We start from the raw sequence: 11,283 nt of genomic DNA on the forward strand, positions 1-11,283 counted from the left end.
CTATAGACTGTTTCTGTCGGTTACTTCTTCGATTGTAATCGACCGCGTGGTGTTTACTCAGTTATGTGATGTATCTGTTCGAGTTTCTTGTTGATTATCGTACTAAATGTTTCATTCGCTTTCTTCCTAAGACGGTTTGACTAAAATTTCACCCTCTCTAGTTTAATTTCAGATCTAATAAATCCTTACACGATTCACAGAGTTCGAAGTCCATATTCGTCTACAGATTCTCAGTATCCAAATGAAAAGCAACTAAAGTCATACACGAATGCAATCAGGGCTACAGAGATGTTCTTTCCAATCAAGCTTCGCACAGGGATTGTGCGATTGAAGGGCACTAATGATGGCTTTAGCGGTCAAGTCTTCGGAACGCCCTGAAACACTGGAGAGATATTTGCCCCGGGAGCTTTCAACAATGGCTTTTGCAATTCCTCGAATACTACTTTTAAATCAGGCAATGAAAACACATTGCGGTAACCAGCAAAAATTGGTTACTTCGTGTTTGTAGAGCTCGATGAATTTACATGGAACATGGAAACGCATTTCACCACAATGCAGGTGCTTTTAGAGCTTTCGCAGCGAATAGTTGACTAGCAATGAAGCAATTTTCACTTTTGTTGTAAAATCAAAGGAATTTCGAGGTATATTTTCGACGCTAAACATAGTAAAGCTCGACAGCCACGACAGGAACCGCGCGTAGGAAAGCCCTCCAATGTCTTGTATATGATCCTCGCGTGGGTTGATTTGTTAGCGCGCGCCACGCATTCGAGCGCGATCGTGGACTTTTGCGAGAGCATCGCGCTATGCGCATTTTACTCATTTTAGACATTTTCGGCCAAGATTAGCAATTTTTTTTTCGGAACAAGCAAGTTTTGGTTAATAAATGCAAGTTTACGGGCTATTACAGCCATTCAATCGTCTTTTTGGCGAAGTTATGCCTCCAAAATATTATTTCGTAAATTGTGGCAAAAAGCGGCAGAAAAATCCGAAAAGTCTCGTCGCTGTTACCATGGAAAAAAAATTTGGAACACTTCACGAATTTGCGTGTCATCCTTGCGCTGGTCAGGCCAATGCTCTCTGTAGAGTGAACCAATCACATCCACTCGTTTGGAAGTCTTTGACCAATCACATCCACTCGATTACCATTAAGCTGACCAATGGTATCCACTCCATTTCAATTAACCAAACGAGTGGATGTGATTGGCCAATTTGTGAGATAACTACATAGTGCGGTTCGTTCTCTTTAGTTACCTTTAAAATTTTGAATCGGAAAGTAGAATCTTGAATAAGCGATAAAAAGAAGTCATTGAAATAGCGAGAGATCGACGAGAACATCGAGCACTAACCTCAACTACAAGAATCCGTTTAGATCTGTTATCCGCCTAAAATATTCGTAGAAGAGACGTGCGCGCTCGATCGTTTTCGTTGCTGTCGTTTGCCTTTGTGGTTTTTCTTTCAGCTTATATCCTTCAGCCATGGCGAGAATGCCGAAGTTTACACGTTTTAGCAATGGGGATTTGGTGCTTAACTACACGAGAGAAGCGAATGAGGTGTTCAAGAAGAATTAGAAGCAGCAGGACCAGGTGATTAGCAAACCTCCCGAAGAGGTAAGATTAAACAATTTAGAATTGTTTAGAATTACTAGATTAAAATTTCAAAAAGTCAATTGTTGAGGTCCTGACCACGGCTTCAAGCTTTTGTTTTGATAAACAATACTTCACTGACTGCTTTATTGCGCTCTTAATTATATACCTTGAGGGCTTTAGCACAAACAAAGCAATTAAAAATTTACGATCGATTTCGAGAGTTCAGAATGTTTCTCCTCGATATCGAGGCAGCGGGGCCACAGTTCGGATCATGTTATTCGATTCAGGTCAAGGACAGGTCGTTTTCTTCGAGTCAGGTCGCTGTCTTAGTGATAAAAAAAAAAAAAAAGATAATTTACAATGGTATTTTCGATAGATGGAATATCGCGTAGTTGTGTTATTCATCTGTAATTATATAACATGCGATCTGACCTGTATTGTTGCCCTGAGTGAATTGAATAGAAGTCGCTAAGACGGAGTTTTGTTTCGTTTTTGTGTAGAATAGAATAGATGGTTTATCAAATGCCTCAATTTACAGTAAAACTGAACCGCTTGGGGCTTACAATTTATGGTAATAATGGTACTTTGCAGTGTTACAATCAGTCTTGAATAAAAACCTATCTAACGCTAGGATACTCGATTAAGAAACGAATTTTGAAGTAGTAACAGTTATGACTTAATTTTAAAATACCTATACATTTAGTGATAAAAAGTTTCTCTGTATTTTTTAGAAAGACTTACCCTGAAGGGACTTTGTTTCTAAGGTTATCTCAACCACTTAATCTTTGTTATCACTATACTCTTATGTTCAGGTTAAAAAACTTGCTATTGAAGCTGTTAAGAAGAGAAAAGGGGATGTTCAAAATGAACTTAGTGTGCAAGGAGAGTACTTGCTCCAGTTTGGAAAATATCGTGGTCAGTCATTCAGGTGGATGCAGGGAAATGCCCTTGGTTATGTTGGTTGGTTTGTTGATAACATTCGTAATGAAAAAGTGACCAAATCTCCCATTAGTCAGAACAAAACTGCCTTTAAGTTGTATGCAGAGTCTTTTCAAGAGGTTCGTGATGTTGTGTCCCTTAAGAAAAAGCAGAGGGAGGAAAAAGAGGCCAAGATGCAACTCAACTCCACACAACGAAGCCAAAGCTCTGCATCAATGCAAGTTGTATCCCCACTTGCAGCTGGTCCAGATGGCATCTGGACATATAAGCACTGAAAAATATATGTCCAGGGTTGCATCAACTAAAGGTGTTGAAAAGTTCAAACCCAGCATTCCTGTATCAGTGAGAAGAAGAAAACCAAGGACACCCTCTGCCACTGTGACTTCTACATCTACAAGTACTCAAGATGTAGATGATGAGGAACGTTTTGCTTATGCTGACCAAATGGAGAAGAACTTAGCAGGTAATTTTTCAAATTTCAGATAACTGTTTCTCTTTGAAAATATGCTCTGAAGGAATTTTATGCATTTTCATTGTAGTCCAACCAACCAGTGAGTCAGATATAAGTCAGCAGCCTACACCAGTACCAGATGCATCAAAGTCAATACATTAGCACCTGAACCAGAGAAAGTTGAACTGCCTGAGGCTCACCCAGAGCAAGTACCAACAGCTTCAATAGCCCTCTCCAGCAGTGTTAGGAATCAAGGTACAGATTTTTGCATCAAGCATCAATATATGTGATTCTTTTCCAGATGGGTGGCATAAAACACAGGGCTAAAAATTAACTCCAGTGCTTGGTGGCCAGTTGGGTCAGTTAACTTGAATTCTTAGTCGCCCATCCCAAAAAGAAGTAGCCCAGGATTTCCTTTTGTTTAAAATGAAACACTCGAATAAATGCCCTATGGCCTTTAATGGAGCGTTAACTAACAACACAAAAAGGAATTGCTCCCCCCACCTCCCAGTAATGCCATTCCAGCCATTCATGATAAGATGTGTTGGATGTTTTTGTTTTTTAAAGTAAATAAAGTAAACTGCAATAAAGTAACTTTAACAATTTATTTGCACTTGTTATAAAACACTGTAGAAGACTCGTTTTTTAAAGACATAATTTCTTGCATGCAGTGACTGTGGTTACACTTGTTGATAGGCTTATCCAGAATTGAGAAATACCTGTATTACAAGTATTTCTGGATAAGCCTATCAACAAATTCTTCTAGGCGAAAAGTATGTTCGAAAAGCGAAAACATGTGTTTCGAAACCATCCCGCACGGAAGTCTGGGGGAGAGTCACGTGGCAATTCCAAAATGGCGCCTTGAATGTGGATCGCTCGTGAAAACACCCGGGTGAAAACGGCTCGGAATTTCCACTTCAAAACTAAAAATTTACTAAAATGGACGATGTTAGAGTCCAGGCAAAAAACGAAGAGAAAGGTAGTCCGATTAAACTACATATTGGGTTTTATTTTTAACTTTGTACTTCTCATAATTTACATTGCATTACAGCTTTTCGAGATTGTACATGTAGTCGCCCATCGGGCGATCAAACTTAAACTTTTGGTCGCCCTAGTCAGTTTTAACTCGCCACTGGCGACCGTGCGACCGTCAATTTTTAGCCCTGAAAACATTACCTAAAGCTGACCATCTATGGTTATTTCAGGCCTTATTTACAGCAAATGATAAAGGAAAAGCAAAGATGGACTTCAGCAGGTGATCTACAGATTAATTGTTGTTTGTTCAATGCAATTAGGATATTAAAGAGACAGTTTAAGAACTCTTCATCATTGTATATTGATATATACAATCTACAATATTGATATATCATCGTATATTGATATACTAGATTTAGTACTGTTGTTTTTACATTGAAAGGTTTTTTCCAGTAAACAGTTTTTCTAACTATAGTGTATTTATTCCTTTTTAGAGTCAACAAGCTATCGTGGGATCCCCCTCAGTCATCTCTTATCACCACACAACCACCTCGTCTGGACAGATACTTTGCCCAAAGATTGCTACTTTGGATGCCATGTAAGCTTTGGAAAGTCACACTGTACTGCCCAAATGAAGGCTGTGACAAAAAACCACTGACCAGTGCTGGGATATATAGCATTGTGAGGCAAGTTGTAGACATTGACAGCGACTACAACCTAGTTGCAGAGTACTTAGAGTGTAGGTGTTGCGCGAGAAAGGTTATCAGCTGGAGTTCTGAGATTGTGAAACAACTTGACACTGGCCATCAAGTTCAGTTCCCAGTTCTGCCGAACTATCAATATGCTTGTGATGTTAGGGTTATCAGACTTTTGGGAAATAGGGGCCTTGGTAATAGCTCCACACAATTACAGAAGAAGCTTACTGAAGAAAACAGTGAAAAGTGGCTCCAAAAATCAGCCCAGTATCTGACTGACTGCAAATACTTTACCAATGCATCCAAAAGTAGGCTCACTGGTCCCCTTAACTTCCAAGAGCCTCCAGAATTTGTACCAGTGCCAAAGTATAGGTGGCTTTTCACTGTGTATGCCCAAGACATCATGGCCAGAATGGACTATCCATTACCTCTGTCTTTGGAAAAATATTGAAAATGGACTCTACAAAGAAAATGGTGAGAAAACTTGCAGGAGCTAGTGCTGGTACTGCTTCTTGGGCCACCAATGTTGGAAATGAAAAAGGACAAGTGCTTATGTCAGTGATGACTGTCAATGAAGGAACTGGATTAAAAAATATGGAAAATGGGCTAATGAAGAGAGATTCTATGGCTGGTGTCTCACCCCCTGAGGTCCTATACATTGACAGAGATTGTTGTACCACTGGCAAGAACAAGAGGCTGTTCTCACTGTGGGAAAATTTAGTGATACGCCTTGATATTTGGCACTTTATGAGAAGAATCGCTACTGGATGTAACCCAGAGGCTCATCCACTCTATTATAGTGTATTTGTCAGTTGTTTATCACAGTGCCTCTTCCAATGGAGCAAAGAAGACTTGGATTTATTGAAGACTGCAGATTCAAGGCATTGCTGACCCTTCTGAGGCAGCCATTATTGAGAAGATTACAAGGAGAGAATTGGCTCTACATTGCCGTAGGAGAACTCGAGGAATAGTTGACACTACTACAATGATTTATGACCTGCTTTTAACATTTACTGGTCCCCGGGGATGTGATACAACTGGAGTTCCTTTGCTCGACAAAACACGCGTATGGGAAATATGGGACAACCAAAAGCACCATATTCCATGCATCCAGGACCCTGAGGGGGTGCAACTGTACACTCAAACTGGGGTCTTGACTAAAGGTGGTGTCCAACTTCCAACTTATAGATGTGCAAGAGGTTCAACATCTTTGGAGTCATTCCACCTGCATATTAATAAATTCATACCAGGTAATGATATATGTTTAAAGACTTGACATATTGCGAACACTTCAGTCTATAAAACTGTTTTCATTTTTTACAGGTACCTCAGCAAGTGACATTCATTTTCAAGCTTACTTGTTAGATGGCCTGATGAGGTGGAATGCTGATCGTGCTTCTGCTGCAGTGTCAAGTACTGCATCAGGACCAGAAAGCTACACTGGATTATTGATACATGCTGTGAATGAGCTGAGTGAAGATGTCCTCGGTTAAAAAATCAAGGGCAGTGTTCAGACTATTGGAATCCATATAGGTGAAATGATAGGAGTTGAGTATCTCTACAATCAAACTGGTGAGATTCTCAAGGACAACACAGTAGAAGAAGAAGATCTCAGACATGGGGAAGAAGCTCTTTCAGATATTAACCAGGACCAAATAGATGAAGGATTTGATGAGGATGAAGATGAGACAATTGCACTTGCAGAGCAAGTGTTCACTTTACCTTTGGGTAGTGATAGGGGTAGGTGCACATTTTCCCCAAACTCTGACTTTCCTGAATCATTAACTAAAAATGTGAATTTACATTTAGACTCAGATGCAACAAGTACTTCTGATGAAGACTCTGCTGAGCTTGTGGGAGGTGATTCATCATGTGCTACAGAGGTTAGTTTTTTAGAAGTCGCATTTAAGGTTTCAGAAAGTAAACTCCTAACTATTACCATTTATTGGTCTATAGGACTCTTCTGGGCCCGACAACATTCAGGGATATGGAGAAGTCCAGGCTTTAGCATCATATCTGGTTTCTATCGGAGAGGGAAATATGGCCTTGTCCAATTCCCAAGCCAATGAAATAATTAGATTGTGGAAAAGCCTTCATGAATATGACAAACAGCCAACAACATTTGCTCCACGACATCGCACTACACTGGTTAAGGGAAAGTTTAAAGTTCCAAAGAGAAGAAGTACCAATGTCGTACCAGGGCTAGACAGCACTAGGAGGTGAGCAACTGTGTATTTTTGGTTGTAAATATTACAAAAAAACCTCTTTTTCATCAAATGTGTTTATCTTTCTTAAGGTGTTTTCTAGGCTCCAACAGTGCCCCAGCCCAATGGCCAGATTGTAACAGGTACACTGAGGCAGTTATATCTGAACTGTGTAATGCACATCTTGGGCCAGAGAGATCAAGCAAAAAAACATCTAACCGTTGGTCACTTGTGTGTAAAGACTACCGAGGCATACAAGAACGTGTTATGAACAATGGCATGGTGATGAGAGAGACACAGATTCAGCTACCAGATATAAACCAAGCAACACTAAGTCAGTGGTACATTAAGCGACAAAAGAAGAAAGAACAAGAAATACTTAAACAGGGATTACCTCAACAAAATGAAGCAGCAGCATCAAAGACACCTTTACCAGCAGCCATACCACTGCCTCCATCTCTGCCAGAAGTCAACTATCCTGTGCCCTTTAAATTTATATTACCAGCTAATACCACAGGAACAGCTATTCTCAGAGGTCAAACTTCAAAAGTTTCCCAACCGATTCCAATCTTTCCAGCTCCTGTTCCTTTTGTACAGCCACCAACAGTAGTAAGAAGACTTCACCCTGTTCCAATACAGTCAAGAATACAAACACTAAACCATCAGCCTCAACAGCACAATCGGGTGTGATTGGGTCAATTTATGAGCAAGAACAAATCTACGGTGATTCACTCTTTCACGATGAAAGTGATTTAAAAAATCATTGAAAGAGCGCAAGAAACTAAAATAGTCGTGTGTTCTAATAACTGTTACAAAAATCTGCACAGTTTTCTGCAAAAAATTATTTGTTGATGTACGCGCTAGGGTGTTTTGCTCTTGGGTTTTTTTTCGCCCGTCAACGATAGCGGCTCAATTTGTCGCTCACTCTTCGTTGCCGTTAAAAAAAAAACCCTCTGGCACCCAGGGTAATCACCAATGGAGAGTTTATTCTTAGCTACAAGAGAGAAGCGGATGAGGTGATCACAGAGAATTCGGAGCAAGCTGCAGGACAAGCTTCGGAAGAAGAATGACTCTTAACTGACCGGGAAACCTCCCGGAGAGGTAAGCTAATCAAGAATTTAAAATATTTAGATCGAGCCAATTGTTAAGGTCCTGACCACAGCTTATAGCTTTTCTTTTCTTTTTTTTTTTTTTTTTATAAAACATCAATAAAGACTAACTGCCTCGTTGCACTCTTCAACAATATGCCCCGAGGGCTTAAACAGTACACGACAAAGATCAAAAATATCAAACTGAGGTGGTGATCATGACATTCAAGGAGAATTGATTTGGTGATTAGGACTTGATTTTTACATGTAGAATAAAGGTAGGAAAAGACACTGCAGTTTTTCTTAATCAACAGCAGGCTATTTTGATTTTGGATTTTACATTGAGACTGGTTTATTTTAAATTTGTTTTTTTTCCATCATGGGTTGTTTACATGGAACTCATGAAAGCTTTACAGAACGATGTTGTTATCGCAACATCTGTAACGAATCCTCGTTTAGCATAGAACGTGTTTCAACAACTTTGTTCCTTTCTCTTCAACATCATTCACTGTTCCTAGGGCACATTTGAAGGAAGCCAGTTATAGAAAAACATTAACTATTGCTTCAGTTATTTTATGAATAGGTCAGTAATGTTTGTCGTTTTCACAGTGCAGAAGGCAGCTGAAGTGGAGTGAGCTTGACCGTAGCAAAAGTGACTTGAGAATCTTGAGCACTTGGTAAATAAGTATTGTCTTCTAATTCTGATGATTACAGTTTACTGAGGTATTTGAAAGGAGTGTACCTTCCATGTGACCTGTTTAATCATATGCTATGAGATAACTGAAAAAAATTATTTGTGCTTGGCAAAACTACTCCAAGTACAGTGTCATCAGTAGTACCAAAAATTAATGATTTCCTCCCAGCATAACTGTATGGGAGAAGTTATTGTGGTAATTGACACCACTTTTCTGAGGATTTGTAGGGTTTGGTAATTGCAAAGTACAGTCAAACCTCTATAATTTAAGCAGTTGGTTGTCAAAGTCCCAAACATTTTACCCCTTATTCACTCTAATTTTCACATCTGCGAAGCAGCTGCCTCTAATAAGTGGTTGTGGTCACTTTTGACTGGGGTTCCAACTGCAAGTTTGTATTGTCTTCTGCCTGTATTGAATGGTTACATAGAGTGGCACAGTATACACCCAAATAAAACTAACAATAATCTTTCATGTAAAATTTAATCCACATTTATCTCCCGAAATCATTGTTAATAGTATTTTTTAACTTATTTTTGTACATTAAGTGGTCAATTATGACATAAAATGACATTTTTATTTCTTTGTAAAACCCTATTCTGTAGAATCTGTATTAAGCAGTCAACCTTTGAGGAGTCACAAAGCCATTTCCCATGGGTGACTGCCTAATACTTGTTTTGGCTGTGTATCTTTCAGCTTTCAAACTATCACTTTGTATTTATTGTAACTGTGTGCCATATTTATTTCTTTGTACCTTTTGCCCTGAAAAGTTTTTTGTATGCCTGCCTTGAACCTGACTTCTTTTGTTTAAAAATGTGTGATTACATAATTTCGCTGTAGTCACCACTGATTGTAACATGCAGTGCTATTTGAATGGAATTAAATATTCAGACTCAAGTTTTCTTGTTGTTCTTTCACATGTTGATACCCATTCTACAAGAGAAACTTTGATATGAGCAATTTGTCACGAGACAATGGGGGTTTAAAAAGGTGGGATTGTGGTAAAGTAAGGACTGGAGGCCTGAGTTTATTGAGCAACCTGGCCCTTTAGAATGAATGTTTTTACTCTGACCTCCCCCCCCCCCTCCCAACCCTTTAACATTCAGGGGCACACAGATAGAGAGTACCTTTTATTTTTTTGTATTGTTACTCCTAAAATTTACATTAATTGGCATCCACATAATAGTGCACAAGGCAAAAAATATGAGTGCCCCGGCTTGATAAGTTTGAAAATTAAACCAAGGGAATTGTGCAGACCATATCCTGCTTTTTATCCTCCTCTGGACGGATATTTGCACAAGTAACATAGTCAATATTATTGTCTCATTCACTCTCATTGTCCACTTGACTGATGAAAAAATGATAACCTTATTTGTTAAATTCAGAAATTAAAGCCTGCCCTCTTGATACCTGAAAGACCTTGACTCCATGCCCACTCTAGATAATTCATGATGGGTCCCGAAATTCCCTAAATAATCTTTGACGGCCAGTGTTGAGGAGTTTTTATAGAGTGAAGGACTGGAGAATAAACTTACCAGAGCTCTGATTTTGAGCTTCGTTTAATCTATGAATCTACCAAAAGAGCCCTATTTTAAAGACTCAATTTTATTGATGGCAATTCTTTTTCAGCAGGGTTGCTTTGATTGGTTTGGCGTTGTACAAATTAAATTTCTTTATCTTCTTAGCTATTGACTCACTGCCGATTTATTCCACATTTGTAAAAGAAAAGAGGACTGTAGGGTCATTACGCACTTGAATGCGTGGCGCGCACTAAGCGCTAAGGGCTAATGTACGCAGACGAGGCATTCTAGGGCTTTACTTAGCGTGACTCCTTTCATTGTGCTCCATTTCCCGAAAGTTAGTGTCGTTGGTCGTACAGTAAGCGTAGGTCACGCAAGAATTTTTGGTTGTTTCATTTGGTTCAAGTTTGTCATAAAATTGTGGTTAATTTTCTCATTTGTTTAGTCTAATTTTAACTGAAACATCTGGTAATTGTTCGCCCTTCGAAAACCCGGTTAATAGGGCAACTGTTTGCATGCTACATCGATAGCGTGACATTTTTACCATTGATTGAAAATTGTTTTTGATATATTGTTTGATTTTTATCTTGTAACTTGAGTCAGGAATAAAGTTTTTAACACACCTTTACTGTGATCTGCCAGGATATTAGCTCTCCAGTTCTTCTAGATATCCCTTTGCATTCGTTTTTCATGTTAACTTTAGTCTTGTCACAAAGTAAGTTTATTACTATCTTCTTGTTCTGCACGTTTTGCGCTATAGACTGTTTCTGTCGGTTACTTCTTCGATTGTAATCGACCGCGTGGTGTTTACTCAGTTATGTGATGTATCTGTTCGAGTTTCTTGTTGAGTATCGTACGAAATGTTTCATTCGCTTTCTTCCTAAGACGGTTTGACTAAAATTTAACCCTTTCTAGTTTAATTTCAGATCTAATAAATCCTTACACGATTCACAGAGTTCGAAGTCCATATTCGTCTACAGATTCTCAGTATCCAAATGAAAAGCAACTAAAGTCATACACGAATGCAATCAGGGCTACAGAGATGTTCTTTCCAATCAAGCTTCGCACAGGGTTTGTGCGATTAAAGGGCACTAACGATGGCTTTCGCGGTCAAGTCTTCGGAACGCCCTGAA

General features: G+C 39.1%; 1 protein-coding gene across 2 annotated transcripts; it reads left to right on the plus strand.

Moving 5' to 3' along the window:
* Positions 1-3,138: 3,138 nt before the first annotated feature.
* On the plus strand, positions 3,139-9,527 carry LOC111319705 (uncharacterized). 2 transcript variants are annotated; one of them, XR_015995053.1, is made up of 8 exons: positions 3,139-3,231; positions 4,182-4,231; positions 4,446-5,896; positions 5,970-6,386; positions 6,456-6,529; positions 6,603-6,865; positions 6,943-7,951; positions 8,548-9,527. XR_015995053.1 is itself a non-coding variant. In XM_088744280.1 (7 exons), the coding sequence occupies exons 4-7, from the start codon at positions 6,185-6,187 to the stop codon at positions 7,538-7,540; spliced, it is 1,137 nt and encodes a 378-aa protein (XP_088600406.1). In that variant the 5' UTR covers positions 3,139-3,231; positions 4,182-4,231; positions 4,446-5,896; positions 5,970-6,184; the 3' UTR covers positions 7,541-9,527. The 2 variants fall into 2 exon arrangements, 1 of the variants encoding a protein (XP_088600406.1); XM_088744280.1 differs by having other exon boundaries at positions 6,943-9,527.
* The last annotated feature ends 1,756 nt before the right edge of the window (positions 9,528-11,283 follow it).

The sequence above is a fragment of the Stylophora pistillata genome, chromosome 14 (genome assembly GCF_964205215.1).
Source record: "Stylophora pistillata chromosome 14, jaStyPist1.2, whole genome shotgun sequence".
Lineage (NCBI taxonomy): Eukaryota > Metazoa > Cnidaria > Anthozoa > Scleractinia > Pocilloporidae > Stylophora > Stylophora pistillata.

Coding starts and splice junctions, on each gene's coding strand:
- LOC111319705 (XM_088744280.1), top strand. CDS start 6,185: ATGATAGGAGTTGAGTATCTCTACAATCAAACTGGTGAGATTCTCAAG. Junction 6,530..6,602: donor ATTCATCATGTGCTACAGAG/GTTAGTTTTTTA, acceptor ATTGGTCTATAG/GACTCTTCTGGGCCCGACAA. Junction 6,866..6,942: donor GGGCTAGACAGCACTAGGAG/GTGAGCAACTGT, acceptor ATCTTTCTTAAG/GTGTTTTCTAGGCTCCAACA.